The sequence below is a fragment of the Hyperolius riggenbachi genome, chromosome 6 (assembly GCF_040937935.1).
Source record: "Hyperolius riggenbachi isolate aHypRig1 chromosome 6, aHypRig1.pri, whole genome shotgun sequence".
NCBI lineage: Eukaryota > Metazoa > Chordata > Amphibia > Anura > Hyperoliidae > Hyperolius > Hyperolius riggenbachi.
Genome location: NC_090651.1, coordinates 65,500,314 through 65,520,941, shown reverse-complemented (window position 1 = coordinate 65,520,941; position 20,628 = coordinate 65,500,314). Strand labels below are relative to the sequence as shown.

Sequence of the window (20,628 nt, the reverse complement as noted above, 5' to 3'; positions counted from 1 at the left end):
TGAGGAGAATTATCCAACCAGGCCAAACACTAGGAGCGTCAGAAACAGCCTTAATGCTAGGCACACACCGTGCAATTAGCAGGCGAGTAAATCAAGTTATTAATGAAAAAAAATCTAGTGCGTGTACTCCTTTAGGATAAAAACCTAAAAGACACTTAACCATTTAATGGCAAACATACGTATTAAAACGTCATGCTTTCCCCTATTAATGGCAACATGACGTTTTAATACGTTGCGCGTTCCCGCCGCCGCTCCGCACGTGTCCGCGCCGCTACCACCGCCGTTTCCGTCGGGTTCCCGTGCTGGGTGATTGGGGAAGAGGACCGAGCGGTCCTCTACCCAATCGCACTGCCTGGAGTGAATGGACGCGACCGCGAACAGCGGCCGCATCCATTCACAAAACAGGAAACTGTCACAGTTGTTAAAATGTAAAAAGAAAAAAAAAGTGTTCACTTCCTAATGGGAGAGTGTTCACTAGCGCCAAAAAGTATATTGCACATACAGGCAAATACATAATATCCACACAATATAAATAAAATTAATAAAGTACATTTCCCCCCCCCCCCCCCCAAAAAAAAACACACCACTTTAAAAAAAAAAAAAACAGCTATAAATAAATAAATAGTTGCCTTAGGGACTCAGCTTTTTTAATATATATTGTATGAGGGAAAATTAATTTTACTTTATTACATAGGGGCTTGTAATTATGGCCAGAACAAAAAAAAAAAAAACAGAAAAATAACACCTATATTTCAAAATAATATATTGTCGCCATACATAGTGATAGGGACATAATTTAAACGGTTTAATAATTGGGACAACTGGGCAAATACAATGTGTTGGTTTTATCCACAGGAGAATGTTTAATTTTAAAACTATAATGGCTGAAAACTGAGAAACAACGTTTTTTTCCCATTTTTTTTTTTGTATTTTTCCAATTAAAATGCATTTAGAATAAAAAAATTCGTAGCAAAATGTACTACCCACAGAAAGCCTAATTGGTGGCGAAAAAAACGAGGTATAGATCATTTCCTTGTGATAAGTAGTAATATAGTTATTAGGGAATAAAAGGGAGGAGCACTGACAGGTGAAAATTGCTTTGGTCCGTTAGGGTAAAAACCCTTGAGGGTGAACTGGTTAAAGGCAGTGTAAGGAAGTTTGCAAACATCAATTTGTCTGGCTGATGCCTTCAAGTTCTTACCTGAACCAGGTAACTGGTATTGTGTAAAAGGAAATAAATATGGCAGCCTCCATATACTTCTCACTTCAGGTTTCCTTTAACTGCAGTCAGACCACTGCAGCTTTAACGGTTTATTGCTCGGTCATACAACCTACCATCTAAATGAATTTTACCTCCTTTTCTTGTCACTAATACAGCTTTCTTTTGGTGCTATTTGATTGCTGCTGCGATTTTTACTTTTTATTATATTCATCAAAAAAGGCATGAATTTTGTCAAAAAAATGATTTTTTTTTACCTTCTGTGCTGACATTTTTCAAATAAAGTAACATTTCTGTATACATGCAGCACGAAAAATGTGGACAAACATGTTTTTGATAAAAAAAAAAACAAAAAACCATTCAGCCTATATTTATTGGTTTGGGTAAAAGTTATAGCGTTTACAAACTATGGTGCCAAAAGTGAATTTTCCCATTTTGAAGCATCTCTGACTTTTCTGACCACCTGTCATGTTTCATGAGGTGCTAAAATTCCAGGATGTTATAAATACCCCCCAAATGACCCCATTTTGGAAAGAAGACATCCCAAAGTATTCACTGAGAGGCATAGTGAGTTCATGAGATTTTATATTTTGTCACAAGTTAGCGGAAAATGACAAGTTTCCATTTCTTCTAACTTGCGACAAAAAAAAAAAAAAAAAAAAAAATAATGAAATCTGCCACGGACTCACTATGCTCCTCTCTGAATACCTTGAAGTGTCTACTTTCCAAAATGGGGTCATTTGTGGGGTGTGTTTACTGTCCTGGCATTTTGGGGGTGCTAAATTGTATGCACCCCTGTAAAGCCTAAAGGTGCTCATTGGACTTTGGGCCCCTTAGCGCAGTTAGGCTGCAACAAAGTGCCACACATGTGGTATTGCCGTACTCAGGAGAAGTAGTATAATGTGTTTTAGGGTGTATTTTTACACATACCCATGCTGGGTGGGAGAAATATCTCTGTAAATGACAATTTATTTTTTGATTTTTCTTTTACACACAATTGTCCATTTACAGATTTATTTCTCCCACTCAGCATGGGTATGTGTAAAAATACACCCCAAAACACATTATACTACTTCTCCTGAGTACGGCAATACCACATGTGTGGCACTGTTGCAGCCTAACTGCGCTAAGGGGCCCTAAGTCCAATGAGCACCTTTAGGCTTTACAGGTGTGCTTACAATTTAGCACCCCCAAAATGTCAGGACAGTAAACACACCCCACAAATGACCCCATTTTGTAAAGTAGACACTTCAAGGAATTCAGAGAGGAGCATAGTGAGTCCGTGGCAGATTTCATTTTTTTTGTCGCAAGTTAGAAGAAATGGAAACCTTTTCTTTTCTTTTTTTTGTCACAAAGTGTCATTTTCCGCTAACTTGTGACTAAAAATAAACTTCTATGAACTCACCATGACTCTCAGTGAATACTTTGGGATGTCATGCAGGGTGGGAGAAATATCTCTGTAAATGACAATTTATTTTTTGATTTTATTTTTTTACACACAATTGTCCATTTACAGAGATATTTCTCCCACTCAGCATGGGTATGTGTAAAAATACACCCCAAAACACATTATACTACTTCTCCTGAGTACGGCGATACCACATGTGTGGCACTTTTTTGCACCCTAACTGCGCTAAGAGGCCCAAAGTCCAATGAGTACCTTTAGGATTTCACAGCTCACTTTGGGACATTTGGTTTCAAGACTACTCCTCACGGTTTAGGGCCCCTAAAATGTCAGGGCAGTATAGGAACCGCACAAATGACCCCATTTTAGAAAGAAGACACCACAAGGTATTCTGTTAGGTGTATGGTGAGTACATAGAAGATTTTTTTTTTGTCACAAGTTAGCGGAAATTGACACTTGTGAAAAAAAAAATACAAATCAATTTTTTTTTTTTTTTTACACACAATTGTCCATTTACAGGAAGATTTCTCCCACCCAGCATGGGTATGTGTAAAAATACACCCCAAAACATTATACTACTTCTCCGGAGTACGGCGATACGACATGTGTGACACTTTTTTGCAGCCTAGGTGCGCTAAGGGGCCCAACGTCCTATTCACAGGTCATTTTGAGGCATTTGCTTTCTAGACTACTCCTCACGGCCCCTGAAAAATGAAACTTTGCGAAAAATCAATAAAAATCAATTTCCACTAACTTTTGACAAAAAATAAAATCTTCTATGAACGCTTCATACACCTTACAGAATACCTTGGGGTGTCTTCTTTCTAAAAAGGGGTCACCTGTGGAGTTCCTATACTGCCCTGGCATTTTACGGGCCCAAAACCGTGAGTAGTTTGGAAACCAAATGTCTCAAAATGACTGATCAGGGGTATAAAGCATCTGCAAATTTTGATGGCAGGTGGTCTATGAGGGGGCGAATTTTGTGGAACCGGTCATAAGCAGGGTGGCCTCTTACATGACAGGTTGTATTGGGCCTGATCTGATGGATAGGAGTGCTAGGGGGTGACAGGAGGTGATTGATGGGTGTCTCAGGGGGTGGTTAGAGGGGAAAAAAGATGCAATCAATGCACTGGGGAGGTGATCAGACGGGGGATCTGAGGGTTTGGCCGAGTGATCAGGAGCCCACACGGGGAAAATTAGGGCCTGATTTGATGGGTAGGTGTGCTAGGGGGTGACAGGTGGTGACAGGAGGTGATTGATGGGTGTCTCAAGGTGTGATTAGTGGGGAGAATAGATGCAAACAATGCACTGGCGAGGTGATCAGGGCTTGGGTCTGAGGGCGTTCTGAGGGTGTGGGTGGGTGATTGGGTGCCCTAGGGGCAGATAGGGGTCTAATCTAATGGGTAGCAGTGACAGGTGGTGATTGATGGGTAATTAGTGGGTGTTTAGAGGAGAGAACAGATGTAAACAATGCACTTGGGAGGTGATCTGACAGCGGGTCTGCAGGCGATCTGATGGTGTGGGTGGGTGATCAGATTGCCCGTAAGAGGCAGGTTAGTGGGCTGATTGATGGGTGGCAGTGACAGGGGGTGATTGATAGGTGATCAGTGGGTTATTACAGGGAAGAACAGATGTAAATAATGCACTGGCGAATTGATAAGGGGGGGGTCTGAGGGCAATCTGAGCGTGTGGACGGGTGATTGGGTGCCCGCAAGGGGCAGATTAGGGTCTAATCTGATGGGTAACAGTGACAGGTGGTGATTGATGGGTAATTAGTGGGTGTTTAGAGGAGAGAACAGATGTAAACAGTGCACTTGGGAGGTGATTGACAGATAGTGACAGGGAGTGATTGATGGGTGATTGGGTGCAAACAGTGGTATGGGGGGTGGGCAGGGGGGGGTCTGAGGGGTGCTGTGGGCGATCAGGGGGAAGGGGGGGGGCAGATCAGTGTGTTTGGGTGCAGACTAGGGTGGCTGCAGCCTGCCCTGATGGTCCCTCGGACACTGGGACCACCAGGGCAGGAGGCAGCCTGTAGAATACGCTTTGTATACAATACAAAGCGTATTATACGCTTTGTATGCGGCAGATCGGGGGTTAACAATCCTGCCGGCACTTCCGTATGGCCGGCGGGATGTCGTCGCGGGTGGGCGGAGCCTAATGCCGGCGGATGCGCGCGCATCAATGCACGCGATCCCCAGCCTGGAAGAGTCCCAGGACCCAACGTCAATGTGCGTTACGTGGTCCTGGGGCTGCCATTTTGCCGCCGCCAATGTGCAGTGGGCGGTCGGCAAGTGGTTAAATAAAGCATCATTGTAGCCTGTGTTCTAGCAGTTTTATTATCACTACGGATAAAGCTTGAAGCTGAGGGGATGAAGCAGTGAGTTCTGGGACAGATTTATTTTTTCATTCACTGCAGCCGAGAGATCTTGAACAGATCAGCGGCTTCCGCACAAGTTTTAATTGATGATCTTCAGTTAGTTCCAGCTTTTGCATCAGCCAGTGAGTTTCTCTGAATGATGCCAGAAATGGAACCAGCTGCAGATCAAAAATTAAAACTCATAATGAAGCCGCTGGTATGTTTCAGATCTCTCGGCTGCAGTGAATGAAAATAAAAGAAAAACCTGTTGCAGAATTCACTGCTTCTCCGCTTTGGCTTCAGGCTTTATCAGTAGTCATAATGAATAAGCTAGAAGACAAGCTAAAATAATGCTTTATATAGCCTGTAAAATGGATTAGATGCATTTAACCCTCCTGGCGGTTTATCAAAATCCGCCAGGGGGCAGCAAAGTCATTTTTTTTTTCATGTAGCGAGACAAGGTCTCGCTACATGATAGCCGCTGCTCAGCGGCATCCCCCCAGCCTCGGAGATCCCGTTCAAAGAACAGGATCTCCTGGAGGGCTTCCCCTGTCGCCATGGCGACGGGCCGGATGACGTCACCGATGTCATCGACGTCAAAGGGGACTCCGATCCACCCCACAGCGTTGCCTGGCACTGATTGGCCAGGCAGCGCACTGGGTCTGGGGGGGCAGCCGCGGAGCGACGAATAGCGGCGGATCGGCGGCGATCGCATTACACACGCAGCTAGCAAAGTGCTAGCTGCGTGTAGCAAAAAAAAATAAAAAATATGCAAATCGGCCCAGCGGGGCCTGAGCGGTACCTTCCGGCGGCATAGCCCGTGCTCAGAACGGGCTTACCGCCAGGGAGGTTAAAGTGAACCTGAGAGGAAGCACCCTCATGTATTTTACCATATATATCAGGGGGAACATTAGAGAAAACACCTACCCTGCTCTCTGTTACATTCTGCACTGCACAGCTTGCTTCTCATCAGCCCTGATAAAATCCCAGACTGAGCAGTCAGTCTGGCTTTGCTCAGGAATCATTATAGCTGAGTTTGTCTTCTCTGATGTCTTTTCAAGCCCAAGCCTGCCCCCTTGTGGCTCTGCTCAGGAATCATTATAGCTGAGTCATTATAGCAAAGCCAGACTGAATGCTCAGTCGGGGATTTTATCAGGGCTGATAAGAAGTAAGCTTAACAGTAAAGAATGAAACAGAGAGCAGGATAGGTGTTTTCTCTAATATTCCCACTGATATATATGGTAAAATACATGAGGGTGCGTCGTCTCTGGTTCACTTTAAAGAGACTGTGAAAACCGTCCAGATAGACTGTGCAGCTGCCGCTGCCTGAGGCGCGCACGCTCCCGCCACCTGCCGTTAGCCCCCTGATCAGTGAATGGGAATATAATTCCCATTCACCGATCTAAGTCCCCCCGCAGAAAAACCGACGCTTTCTAATCAGAGAGTGCGGTATTTCTGCAAAAAAAAAAAAAAAAAAGACAGCCTCCTTATAGTTCCTGGTAGCGTGATCGTATGCTCCAGGACTTTGACTGTGGCCATCTTGTAGCCAAATAGTAAACTGCACCCACATACATTTTTTACATTACATTAGTTTACATTTAAAATTAGCTGTTTCAATCCCACACCAAAAATTACCCAAATACATTTTTTACTAAAAAAAAAAAAAAAAAAAGTTACCTAAGGGTCTGAACTTTTTAAATATACATGTCAAGAGAGTAGCTTATTTTTTTTTAAAGTTCTAAGCTTGTAAATAGTGATGGACACAAATTGAAAAAATGCACCTTTAATTCTAAATAAAATATTGGCGCCATAAATTGTGATAGGGACATAATTTAAACGGTGTAATAACGGGACAAATGGGCAAATAAAATACATTAGTTTTAATTACAGTAGCATGTATTAATTTTAAACTATAATGGCCAAAAATAATGAATTTTTTCCATTTCTTTCTTAAAGCGGATCCGAGATGAAAAACGAACTATAACAAGTAACTTGTCTATATATCTTATCTAAAGTTTAGTTTATCTAAAGTTTAGATTAGAGAATTAGTTATGATTATGTCTTCCTGTGATATGACAGCAGCCATGTTTGTAAACATTACACAGAGGCAGGCTTATCTGTATCTTGAGCATTCAGCCTGTGAAAAAAAACCTAATCCTCCCCTCTGCCTCTGAAATCAATGGCTAGTAACACCTCCCCCTCCTCCTGCCCAGACTGAGCTCCCATGAGCCCTTGCTACTGCCAAGGCTCTCTGAAAACCTGTGGGCGTGGCTTATTTAGTTTATAGGGAATTTGAGTATTAAAACAAAAAAAAGTATTTGACTTGAGGAATGCCCTATAAACAATAGTAAAGGAACAATTATGCAATGAGTAAAAGTTCACCTCGGATCCACTTTAATCTTCCTGTTAATGGATGTAAAAAAAAATAATTCTTAGCAAAATGTACCACCCAAAAAAAGCTTAATTAGTGGCGGAAAAAACAAGATATAGATAAATTAATTGTGATAAGTAGTGATAAAGTTATTGGTGAATGAATGAGAGGTGAAGTTTGCTCGGATGCATACGATTTTCGACACTGTAGGCTGAAGTGGTTAAAAGGGCACTTTTTCATTTTATTATGATGATTTTTTAGTTTCATCCCACTTTAACACCACTTTAGTAGTAAACAAAAACATGAAGCAAAAAGATTCGTAATTTGCTAACAATATACTGTACAGCACCCAATTCACACCTATAGCATAGCAGTGTACTCCCCAGAGCATATTAGCAGGGCGCGCCGCCCGGGTAAAATCTGCAGCCGCGCATGTGGTATAATTAGCCCGCGTCCGAGCGGCAAAGAGATTAGATCCGTCCTGAGACCAGAGATGCCTGCTGCTCGGAGGAGACGCCCGCCCCCGGATACTGTCAGAGTCTAGCGGTGTGCACGCTGTACGCGCGGGGGAGGCAGACGAAGAATAACTGTGAGGCTGAGGCATGCCTGAAGGTGGCATGCCTGAAGTGACCCGGAGGCAGAGACGCAGTTGAGAGTGGAGAGGAAAGTGGGAGCAGACTGGACGGCGGGTGAGGAATGTAGCTCGATAGAGGATGCAGGATTAGAGACGCTGCTTGTCACGTGTATTTGCTCTTTGGTCCTGTTGAACTGGAATCTCTTTTTTTCTGAGTAGGAACTTCTGGTGAATTTGTAAATGGCTGTATACAAAGTGCAGTGCTGCTTTCTGCATTGTCTTTCAGCATAGCAATAGAGTACTGATCTTTGACGATTTCTGCAGTTATCGTGAATTTGCTGACATTTTTTAAAGTATACTTCTGAGTGTTTGTGAAGATTTCTGAGCTCTTGTAATTATCTTTCTACTTTAGTAAAATGCAAAATCGCTGCTTTTCTTATAACAGGTACAGAATATGTTGGATTTTATAGTTCTGCTGTGGGTGATTGGTTTTTGTCCCTAGTATTGTTGGAATTTGCAGCAGTCAAATTTTTTGTCACAGAAAATGTGTCAGCGTGTCATTTCACCTCATCCTATGTGGGAATATTTGGTGTTTGTGCAGGGATGCTGGGAGCTGCCACTGTTCCTGTTGGGCATGCAATGCATTTCCCCTCCTGCCCTACTTTGTTTGAAAATTGTTTTTAAAACAGAACTCTCATCACACTGCGTTTACACCCAGTGCGTACCCTCTGATCGATAAGTAAATTTAAGTGGTAGTTTCCTTATATCTTTAACTTAAAAGCTACCCGAGGTGACACGTTATATGAGATTGAAATGTGTATGTACAGTGCCAAACACACAAATAACTATGCTGTGCTCTTTTTTTTTTTCTTTCTGTGTCTGAAAGTGTTAAAAATAAATGGTTAACTGTCATTTATTTCAGAATGGCAATCGTTGGGCGATTGTGATCGATTGTAAACTATTCCCGGCAGCTACACGGCGCAATCACGGATAGTGGAAATTGTACGCTGTGTGATCGCAGCGCGATCGCGATCGGGCATCCTTACTTCCCTACCCTGCTACTTTTTCATGCCACCCGGGTGAAAAAAAATTCTGGGGAGAACACTGCAAAGTTAGTAAAGAATGGGTCATGTGATTACCTGGGCTCCTCCAAGTTGGCCAACTGGTAAAGCATATCAAACACGTTGCACACAAGTGCCATCACCACTCCTGGCAGAGACTTTTCCTGCAGACAAGATCAAAGTCTAGTAAGATGGAAACCTTCACAACTGACAAAAGTCTAAGCTGGGATCTGCGCTCTGCTTACCTGATCCATGGCGTAGGAGGAGCTGAAGGTGGCAGCGCTGCTACTGGAGCTGGCAGAAGTCTCTGCTGAGCTTCCGGATGGCGTTCCACTACCCATCGTCTTTACAGTAAGAGCCTGCTCATCAGAAAACCCCAACTGATGGAGCAACTTCTGGTCTTTATTAACCGTTAGCTGAAAACAAAACATACCTAAAAGAGTCAGTCCACATTGTTCTCCTTACAGTCAATCTATTCCCCTTCTCCTGCTGGTCACAAGCCAATTAAGAAGGCTATAGTAATACAGCCAAGTCAGAAAATGTAAATGCGGCCACACATCTCGACTTGGCAGCCGATCGACCATCCAATCCGATAATTATTAAACCGATTAAAATTGGTGCCGCCAAGAGCACGCCCGATCTACGACGCAACCAATATTGGGCCGAAACTGGTCGCACATATCAGACACACTGCAAGATGTCAGGCTGTCGTGGTTGAGCAGGGGCATGGCGGTAATGGCAAGCGATATCAGGACAAGCGACAAACCCCCCAGTGCTGTTCCCCCCGTGTAGAATGTGCCCCCCCCCGGCGTACATTTGCCAGCTCCTATATAAAATAGGTAAACAACTATGGAGAATATTATCTCAGTGAAGTATTACCTGGCCTATGTCGCCCAAGAAGCGGTGGCCATTTGTCTTCTGCTTCTTCCTCTTCCATTTGCGCATCAGGCACTATACGCCAGCGTTGTGTGAAATGCAAATGGAGGAGCGGGAAGCGGAAGACGGATGGCCACCGCATGGTGGGCGACAAAGGACAGAATGTATAAATGCACGCACAGGGGGCACATTATACACTCGGTGGCGGACTCGGGCGATTCCTGAGAGATTTCGTGTTGAAAACTATTGGGAATCAGCCTGTGGTGTATGGGCAGCAGACTGATCTCTCTCTCTTATCAGAATCGATTAAGAGAGATTTGTCTCTAGGTCAAATCTACCCACCATCGCAATATGTATGGGCACCTTAAGACTTTTAATAACGGTGAGTCTGCAAATGTAGGATTCCATGCTTGAATAGGAAATGGAGAACAAAGATACTTGCCAGCACCTTTTCCACTTTTATGTCCTTTCATCTACCTACCACAAATCTTTCTAACTTCAAAAATGTAAAGGAAATCTGTAGCGAAAATAAAGGTATGAGATAATAAATTGTATGTGTAGTACGGATAATTAGGAAGTCCTTGGCAACCACCCAATCTCTGCTGCCTTATGGATACCCTGGGGGTAAAAACCTAGGAACGCAAATACTGTATATACTCGCATATAAGCCTAATTTTTCAGCACAAAAAATGTGCTGAAAAGTTACCCCCTTGGCTTATATGCGAGTGAGTGGAGCAGAATGGATGGTGGAGCAGGTTGTGTTACTGGCAGAGGAGCGCAAGGATCATGCACTAGTAATCCTGCTCTTGCCAGCTGGCTCCCTGCTGTGTCCATGCCCCCATCCCCTGGCAACATGGTGTGCAGAGTGCACTGCTCAAGACTACCTGTGTCCCCTGGCTTGTGGAGCAGAACATGCAAGCAATGTGTCAGCGGTGTAATGATCGTGAATTCTTCCTGTATGGAAATTGCTGTGTCTCATATCTAGGACGCCATCTAGTGGTGTCTTGAGAGACAGCTGTATCATCCTTGGGGGCACATCTGGCTATGAGGAGGGGAGCTGATTTGCACTGGAGGCACATATGGCTTCTGTGGAGGGGGCTTATACACGAGTCAATCAGTTTTTCCTGTTTTCTTAGGGAAAAGTGGGTACTTTGGCTTATACACGGGTTGTCTTATATGCGAGTATATACGGTATGCGAAATAATGATTGACAAAAGAGTAATAATAAGCAACGGTGCACGGATTGCAATGAAGGGATAAATAAAGCAGATGAGTTACTGAGTGAATAGGGTGGTGGATAAGAGCACAAGATGCCCTGCCAAATAGGTTTACAATATCATGGGTAGGGGATTGATTCTGTTACTTCAACTTGTTAATGAAAATGTAAGAATAAGCTCTCTTACCAAAGTCTCATTTGCGAAGATCTGCAAGCTTTCCACAGGGCAGTTGAGATGTCTGGAAATTTTCCAGCGGATGCTTCCTATCGTCTCATTGCTGTGGGCCTGGAACAGAACGATGACTAACTCAAGGAAATGAGGCAAGGCGAATAAAACAAATCTAGCCAACACTAATCTACCCCTTAAAAAAGCTAGTGTCTAGTGCAAGAAAGATGGGGAAAGGGAAAGCAGAGAGGGAAGCAGAGGGGAAAAGGAGAAGCAGAGGGTAAAGAGGGAAGAAGAGAGGAGGGAGAGAGGGGGAAGCAGAGGGGAGGAGAGAGATGGAAGAAGAGGGGGGGAAGGGGAAGAAGAGGGGGGGGGGGGGGGGGAGAGAGGCAGAAGGAGAGGGGAGAGTGAGGGAAAGAGAGGGGGAAGGAGGGGAGAAGGAGGGAAGGGGTGTCTAAACATATAAATATCGTCAAATTCAACAGTTTGCACATATCAGGTGACTGTTTACAAGCAACAATAGAGGTCATTTATTCTACAACTTGGCCGATCACCGAAGATGCAAGAGATAGCTTCTAGGGACATCGGTACCTAAACTGGAGCTTCATGTAAAACAATTTGAGTGTTGAAAAGCTGCCATTTGTACTTAGATCTGGGCTTCTATTGCCATTCAACACAGATGGGAGTGACTTTCACAAACTGAAGTATCAGCTGCAAAGGAATACCAATAATAGGAGCACTCCCCTTCCCCACATTTGTTATAGAAGAATAGAAAATATAGCACAAACCTACAGGAACACTATACATGCACAGTAGAGGAAATGTGACTGATGGGTAGTAGGTGCGAGTACCTCTATGGTGAAGGTTTCTTTGGTAGACTCATAATTAAGGTTCAGAGTTAGGAGATGTCCGTGGAAAGAGGCACCGTGAGGTAGAATTGTTCGTGGAACAGAGTAAAGATCCTGAAAATATAAATTGTCAGCATTTTGTATTTATAAAAGAACAGCCATTTAGAAAACCCCTGACTAGAGAAGCTTAAGTTGGCCATTAACAATACAATTCTCTGAACGACTGATGATCTTATTCAAATGTAATATCGTTTGGAAACAATCTATTGGGCCCACTAAGGAAAGGAAAGCTGCTATCCAATTCAGTCAGTTTGTCGGATTGAACCCATCAATCTGATCTGATTGAGGCCTTGTTTCCATCTGTCCGCTTCTATACGCTTTTTTTCAGCACATCAATGTTACAGATTGATACATGTTGCTGAAAAGCGGAGAGAAGCGGACAGAAGCGCATAGATGGAAACGAGGCCTGAATAGCAGCATTCCTTCCCTCAGTGGGGCCAAACAATCATTGTCAATCAATATGATCGAATTGTACAATCAATCGTCCAGATAATTGTATTGTTAATAGCCACCTTTAGTGAGATGTAATGTTTAGCTTGCATGCAGCTTCAAACTGGATCAATTAAATCCATTTCCTGTCAATCTTGATTGGCCCAATTTCACGTGGCATAGAATATGCATGAAATTTGCATGTCAGCCAAATGATCTGAAACTCACTGACCATCTCTTGTCCTGATAGATTTCCTCTGAAGCTCCCATTAGACATGTGCAATATCATTTTCTATTGCAACGTTTAATTGGGCATTTAGGCATGAAAAAAACTACCATAGCTTAAGAAAGGTGTCCACATAATCATAATATTTTAATGTCAAACAGGCTTTTTTAACTTGAGGAGAAAAAAACAAACAACAAAGTGGAACTAAACTCAGAACTTCCTCTCTGCTCTAAAAGATTAGTCACACAGCATGATAACCTTTAGGGGAATTATTATTATTATTTTTTTTTACATTGAACATACGGGGGGACAGCTTTGGGCCGGGGTCACAAGGTCGATTCCGGATCGATTTCAGCATGAAATTGATCGGGAATTGGCCTCCAGTGTATGGGCAGGCAACAGATCTCTCTCCGCTCAGATGGAGATCTGTCTCTTGGTCGATCTGCCCATTCATCTTCTGATGTATGGACACCTTATGTGATTTGTGACAGCAGATTAAATTTAAAGCCAATCTCTAGGAAGGTTAAAGTGAACCTGAGAGCAAGGGGAAAAAAAAATAAAAATGATTTACACATACCTCAGGCTTCCTCTAGCCCCCTTCACGCTGATTGCTCTCTCGCTATCCTCCTCCGCTGCATCCGGCTCGGCAACTGTGGTATTCAGGGGGCTTACTGTACATGCGCGACCCGCCCCATCACTGGGAGAGTTCTACGCCTGTGCTTAAACCCAGCCGCAGGATTGCAAGTGGACGGACTGCGTCGAGTGGCTAAATTACTGGGACGGATTGTGGAGGCTGCAGACAGCGGTGAACTGTGAGGAGGGATTAATCAGGCCGAAGGGGGCTGGAGGAAGCCCCAGGTATGTATAAAACTTTTTTTTTCTTTCCCTTTGTCTCAGGCCATCTCTGTAATGTCATATAACACTGGTTGTGGTCCAGACTGCTTCGGAGTCTCCTAAAATGAATCCCTATGGGACTGGAAAGATAGCCCACACAGTCAGACTGGTTCTGGCTGAAGAGGAGTATTTGGAGGTCATCATATGTTCATGGCTGAAGTTTAAGCCATTAAACCTTTAGCAGCCAAATAAAGTAGCTCAGCAGGGTATGTGACGGCACGGAGCCCTTATACATTCCTGTCCGGACAGTTGGATAGGCGGCTTTTTCCTCCACCATGGTGGGGACATACTCCTGACACATCTTCTCGCGGGTTCCAAATGCATGATATGATGTGATCGGGTTCCCACGTCAGCTATACAGCGATACCCAGTGAAGGAAGAGTCTCTTCAATAACCCCTCTTCCACTACTGGGTGGTGCTGCAATGCTGACATAGTCTCCTGGATACCGATCACCACATATCATGTGATTAGGACCCAGAAGACCTGCCGGAAGTTCAGAGTCACTGGAGGAGAAAGAGAAGAAGCCGTCCGGAGCAGGTAAATACAGCTTCTTACTCCCACACACTTGTTTGCCTGCACTAGGCAGCCACATGAGATATGCCTACACAGGCTCACAGCACACAAGCAGCTTTCAAACAAAGCATTTCGCTGGAAGCTGCCTTTGGGTTAAATACAGCATTTTTTAAACTATTACTATTGTGAGAACACTGAGGGGAGCAATGAAGATGTTTTTTTCCTTAAAATTCTATTTGAAATTGTATTATTTTATTTTAACAATAAAATTAATTACCTCAATAGTGATCACATAGCGCTCAGCCAGTAACAGAAGTCTCTCTATAATGACTAACTTGGTTGACCTAAAATGACAAAAAAGGTTTAGTTCTATGTGTGGCAATGAACAATAACCAGCCCTTCCCCCACAGAAATGGCCAATCCTATGCAAATAATTCCTGCTTGCATTCAAATTCCATGCAAACTGTATGCAGCTTGGAACTCGGCCAATCAAAAAACAGCAGGAAGTGCACTTGATTGGCCTAATTTCAAACGACATAATGTGCATAAAATCTGTATGCATGCCATATTTATATGCCTCTCGTTGACCACCTCTATAGCCCAGAAACAGTGTCAGGCTGCCATCACATTGTACTCCAATAACCGGTTTAAAAAAAGTTTTGGCTTTATCAAACACAAAATTGGGTCCCTATATTCCTAAAGGGAAAGTCCACTACCATTGAGAAAAACGTAACCCATTCGGTTCAGTACTATAAATTGCAAAAATTTATGACAAACATTACTTTATATTGCATACACCAATTTTAAAGTGTACCTGAGGTGAACCTTGAGTTAGAAACCACATACAGTAGCAAGAAAAAGTATGTGAACCCATTGGAATTACATGGATTTCTACACAAAATGGAGGCAATCTGCTGCCGTCTAGGCACTCAAATGCTTTTGCAGTGACATATAAAATCAGATACCCCGCTTGTCTGTCCTTGGAGTAAGAGAGAGGAAAAAGAGAGAGAAAGAGCCATGGGTTAGTGAATCCCCCCTGTGGGTGTAGAGTTCCATAGTCCCAATAGTCTGTGGGCCCAAGGCTGCTCACAACCCAAATTTAGCTCCCAGCTGCGGCCTAGTGTGGAGCAACGAGCCAGAGGGCCTGGAGGTGCAGGGTATTCGGCATGGAGTGACCCTGCAGTGTGAGGGCAGTGTGCAGAGAGAGCGAGCATTACCGGGCTGCAGCGGAGGATGGGCCAGGTATGTGTCAGACAAGGTCTAGGCGGATTTCAAGCTGGGCTGCGGTGGACTGTACAGTGTGTGGTCTGCACAGGACAGGGTCCTGCTTGTGGCCAACTACAGCAGCGCTGGCATGAAGTAGCTGTGCCTGATGTGGATGGAGTCTGGGATCGAGAGCTGAACGAGAGCTTCTACTTCTGCAGGTTGGAGATCCCAGGCAGCGGATGGAGGATCGAGCAAGGATGGCAGGATCTGGAACCCCAGGCAGCGGCAGAGTAGCCATAGTCTCCGGAGAGATCGTCGCTGAAAGATACATACGGTAGCTTGTGCAGATGGTCCCAGTTTCCTGATGCTGGTGGTTGCATGGATGGGGATCAGCCAGCTGACCCAAGTAGAGTGGCAGCTGACCCTGGAGTCGCAATGCTCACCCCCTCCATAGCTGGGTACGCTCCCCTCCTCTTCCGCTCCGAGTGTTTCCTCTCTGGCTCCCTCCTCGCTGATTTGCCTCCGCCCTCTGCTCATAGTAGTTAGTGCAGGACTAACAGATAGAGCCATGCCCAAACACCTGTACTTCTTACATTTCTCCTTATATAATTCTAGGCGTGATGAGACCTTGGGACAGATTTGGTCAATGACAAAATCAATGCTAGGATTGTAGCTTCCACATACATTTGCTATACGTGTCTAATCCCATTGACTAATGTAAGAGCACATAGCAATGTTGGAATATACTGTGATTTCCAAAAGTTTCCCCCTTGCCATAACTCCAGTGTCAGCTGAGCCTTTGTTGCTAATACTTTTAGCCATAGACCTTGAACAAGTTATGCCCATCTGGTGCTCTGACTGAAATCTGAAAGGAATAGCTGCATGCTTGTTTCTGGTGTTAATCAGACACTGCTGGAGCCAAAGAGATCAATAATCATCAAAGGTCCGCACCATCCAAAATTCAAGTTTCAAGTTTCTTTATTTATAGCTCTTGTAAAAAGACATGATTAAAAGCAATTCTGCATGATGACGACGCACAGGCGTTTCGATACTTCTTTCTCAAATCATTGCAGCATCTGACGTCAGATGCTGCAATGATTTGAGAAAGAAGTATCGAAACGCCTGTGCGTCGTCATCATGCAGAATTGCTTTTAATCATGTCTTTTTACAAGAGCTATAAATAAAGAAACTTGAAACTTGAATTTTGGATGGTGCGGACCTTTGATGATTGCTGTGGATTCCCTGTGACTCCAGGGGTGGTCTCTGCACGCCAAACCCATTGGTGCAACAACGCTGGTTCTGATTGGAGCCAAAGAGATCAGCAGGGATGCCAGGCAACTGGTATTGTTTAAAAGGAAATAAATATGGCAGGCTCCATATCCCTTTTACTTTCACTTCAGGTTTCTTTTAAAGTGGGATTGTCACTATAAAAATCAAATTTCAACAGCATCTGGTCTGAGTGTATTAAGTGATAAAGATATTAATCCTGCATTCAAAACTTTATCTGCTGTTATAGTTTGGAGTCATCACATACCTTAGGAGCACTGGCCCTTTAATTGCCATTGCCATCGGCTGGCTAAACAGTTGCATGCTGGGGGGTCTTTTTACCTATAATATATTCCTCCTCTTCCCTTTATTTCCCCCTCCTTCTAATGGCACAATATAGTGGACTTCCTAGTATAGACCTCAATGGGAGTGTCTGAAGACTCTGGGAGGAGGGTGAGTAATCAATGCACAATTAGTAAGAGGAGAAAAAAAGTGAGGGAGGAAATTATGTCAGCATTGTCTTCATTCAAAGGTAACCAAGATGGAAACTGTCTAGAATAGGATTCTCTGCTTTTCCTTTATAACATTCACAGGAATCATAACATGGGCAGTGCAATACATCTGTTATGTAAGTAGAACTAATATTTATCTACTTATATATGTGTTTTTTTATTTCTAAGTTAGCATGGGTGTCACTTGTTCTTTAAAGCTGCACAATATAGAGTGAGGCCTTGGTGTGGTGTGTGCTTTTCACAACATTAAGCCATTCATATAAGAAAGATATGCATCCGGTTCTCTCTCTTGGCATAGTAAACGAGGGTCTGGTCAGGATCCTTCGGGCATGTCGGCGGAACTGGACTGGTTTATAAAACCTGTAATACTCTGTATTCAAGACTGTGTGACCCATATTACCCAAAGATTTACAAAAATGAACAACTGACCCATCCTCCACAGCAATGGCACAAGTTTTCAGGGCTCCCATTAGAGAACATACAATATAAAGACATCCGATATCTTCCAACAAAACACAGGCAATACATAAGCAAGATACAAAACCATGTCCATAGTAGCCTCACCTATATGGGGACTGTACAGAGGTGGCAACCGATGGCATTGCAGTTGCTGTCAACATTTTTGTAGCTCTGGTAACAGCATGGGTCAGAGTGGGGCCTCCAAGAGCTGAACTAGCAGCCTGTAAATAAAAAAAAAACCCCAAAAACATATCTGTGAGCTGTTGGGTGAAACTTTTACATTAAAACCAGGCTGAAACTGAAAACCACCAACTGAAAACCTTTAGCAAACAATATTTCTAAATACAGAGTACATTTAAAAAGGGTGCTGTGGTTATTGGGGTGCTGGGGATGGTCATAAGCAGAATATCGGTAAACCACTGATATTCACTATAAAACACTGGGCAATTATGATTGTAGAGCATCAGTAATTTTTACCAATATTTTGACCTAACCAAAATTTATTCTCACGAGTCCTCCATCGCCGACGACTAACCATAACCGACCCTCCCTCAATGCCTAAAGGTGGCCACTAATAATCCAATCTTTTTCATCCAATTTTACCAAATCTATGTAGTATAAGGGTAAATTGAGTGAATATATTGACTGGATAATTTAGGCAGTTCCCTTATAATACAGAGGATGGAAAAGACTGGATCATTAGTGGCCACCTTAAAGAGGAACTGTAACGGCAAAACGTCCCCTGGGGGGTGCTCACCTCGGGTGGGGGAAGCCTCCGGATCCTGATGAGGCTTCCCACGCCATCCTCTGTCCCACGGTGGTCTCGCTGCAGCCCTCCGTACAGCCGTGACGTAATATTTACCTTCCTGGCTCCTGCGCAGGCGCTCTGACGGCTGTCGGCTCCGAAGCAGGCGGAAATACCCGATCGCCGTCGGGTCCGCTCTACTGCGCAGGCGCAAGTCTCCGGCGCCTGCGCAGTAGAGCGGACCCGACGGAGATCGGGTATTTCCGTCTATTTCCGAGCCTAAAGCAGCCACAGCGCCCCCGCTGGAGCCAGCAAAGGTAAATATTGAAATTAGTCGGGCCTGTCGCCGGCTGTTCAGAGGGCTGCAGCGAGACCCCCGTGGGACGCAGGACGGCGTGGGAAGCCTCATTAGGATCCGGAGGCTTCCCCCACCCGAGGTTAGTACCCCCCAGGGGATTTTTTCGAAGTTACAGAGCCTCTTTAAACTCTAACCAACCCCAACAGATCGCCTAATTATAACTGACAATTATCACCCCCCACCCGCAATATCCACCAATAATTACAACTAAACCTAACCTAAAATACTCCCTTCTCTTAAGCTAATTAACATGCCAGCAACCTAATCCCCCAGGGTGCCGCAGTTAACATTGTGGTCTATTCGTCTGTATAAGGTAGTGATTATAACCAAGCAGCAAAGAAGCTACTGCTTTTCCCTCTGTTACCTGCCTATCTGATCTGTGATGATGCCCATGCAAACAGAAATAACTACATATAAACTGGGGGGACTCTGCATAGAACGGCTGTAGTTCAGGTAAACAATATCATGCTTACCTCTAGCCTTGTGTAGCAGTCAGCAATGAACTTTTTGTGCAAAGAAACAGAATCCTGTATGAAAAAAAAAATGGTATTAATAATCTAGTTTTAGCAAGCAAAAAAAGAAAATTCTGCTGTTCAAAGCAAGCAAACATTAAAAATGAACAGTGTTAGAAAATTGAAACAATCTGATTGGCTGCTGCCATTTCAGCTTCAGATCTGCCCCAGGTGTAGAGTATTCCATGCAATGGCAATGACTTGCCTTCTTCAGCCTCGGGTTCAGATTGATGTAGCTGTAGTTAATGATCAACTGTATGGCTTCGTTGGCAATCTCTTCATCAGGAGATTCGACCGCCACTTTCCATATGAAATCCATCCCAATTAATTCCAGCTTCTCCACGTGCTGTCAGAGAGGGGTAAAAGACAGAGACCGTGAGATGCTGCCTTGCTGTGAATATTAGGCCTGAATGTAAAACAGGAGGGGTGAAGTTTACAATCAAAATTCCCTTTAGCTCTAAAGCTCATTCATTGAGCAATCCCCTCCTCCTGGGAAACAGGTGGATAGAGGAGCCAAAAAATATAGAATAAAAGCATTTTAAAAGGAAGAGGTGGTAGTTGGTTTTCCTCCTCTGCGAAAACATAGCAGCCATTATGACTCTATAATTCAAGTTTTTATTGCTCACAAACAAAAAAAATAGGATCTGGCTACGCGATTTGCAGGCATTCCATGCTTCCTCAGGTCAATAACCAATAAAATGCTGCGTGGCTAGGAAGATCAGTCACAAGTGCCTCAATAACTTTTTAGGGACAATTGAACTTTTTCCAGGAGTGCAAAAAAAGGGGACCCTTACAAGCCATCCTAGGCCTCTTAGTGATGGTTGCAGAATCTTTGCAACCTGAAAAGTGTGAGTAGCTTTCCTATAATACACATTTTTTTGGTAAGATGACATATTGCACTACTGGCTCCTGGTTTCTCTTGGTCCATCATCTATCAAGCTCCTCCTGGGAAGATCTACTGCAGTGTTCCACAACCCTGTGCTCAAGGCCCACCAACAGTGCATGTTTTGTGGAAATGTACAGAGGTATATAATGAGCTCTGCTGAGACACTAATCACCTCACCTGTGCATGTTTGTGGTTTTCTGCAAAACATGTACTGTTGGTGGGCCTTGAGGACAGGGTTGGAGATCTCTGATCTACAGGATATCTATCTATCTCTCGTTATCTCCACCCCCCAGAGACGGCTTTAGTAAATCGGGACCAACATCTGACGATCTCAGAACACTCACCAGTTGGGCGCCTTGCCTCTTCAGCCGATGATCGCAAAGATTCACATTTTCAAAAAACGTTTTGAACAGACTGAAGCCTGTAAACATCAGAAAATACCAAAATAAAAATAAAAAAACTAAGAGAA

General features: G+C 43.8%; 1 protein-coding gene across 3 annotated transcripts in view; it reads right to left on the bottom strand.

The window, feature by feature from the left end:
• USP24 (ubiquitin specific peptidase 24) overlaps positions 1-20,628 on the bottom strand; it is a 273,414-nt gene that overhangs the window by 76,869 nt on the left and 175,917 nt on the right. For all 3 annotated transcript variants that reach the window (XM_068239422.1, XM_068239420.1, XM_068239421.1), the window contains exons 20-28: positions 20,504-20,580; positions 19,479-19,619; positions 19,235-19,288; positions 17,764-17,879; positions 14,493-14,559; positions 12,096-12,206; positions 11,266-11,364; positions 9,232-9,402; positions 9,065-9,150 (exon numbers count right to left, since the gene is read on the bottom strand). In XM_068239422.1, the coding sequence (XP_068095523.1) occupies positions 9,065-9,150; positions 9,232-9,402; positions 11,266-11,364; positions 12,096-12,206; positions 14,493-14,559; positions 17,764-17,879; positions 19,235-19,288; positions 19,479-19,619; positions 20,504-20,580 (922 nt within the window). The remainder of the gene's footprint in view (positions 1-9,064; positions 9,151-9,231; positions 9,403-11,265; positions 11,365-12,095; positions 12,207-14,492; positions 14,560-17,763; positions 17,880-19,234; positions 19,289-19,478; positions 19,620-20,503; positions 20,581-20,628) is intronic.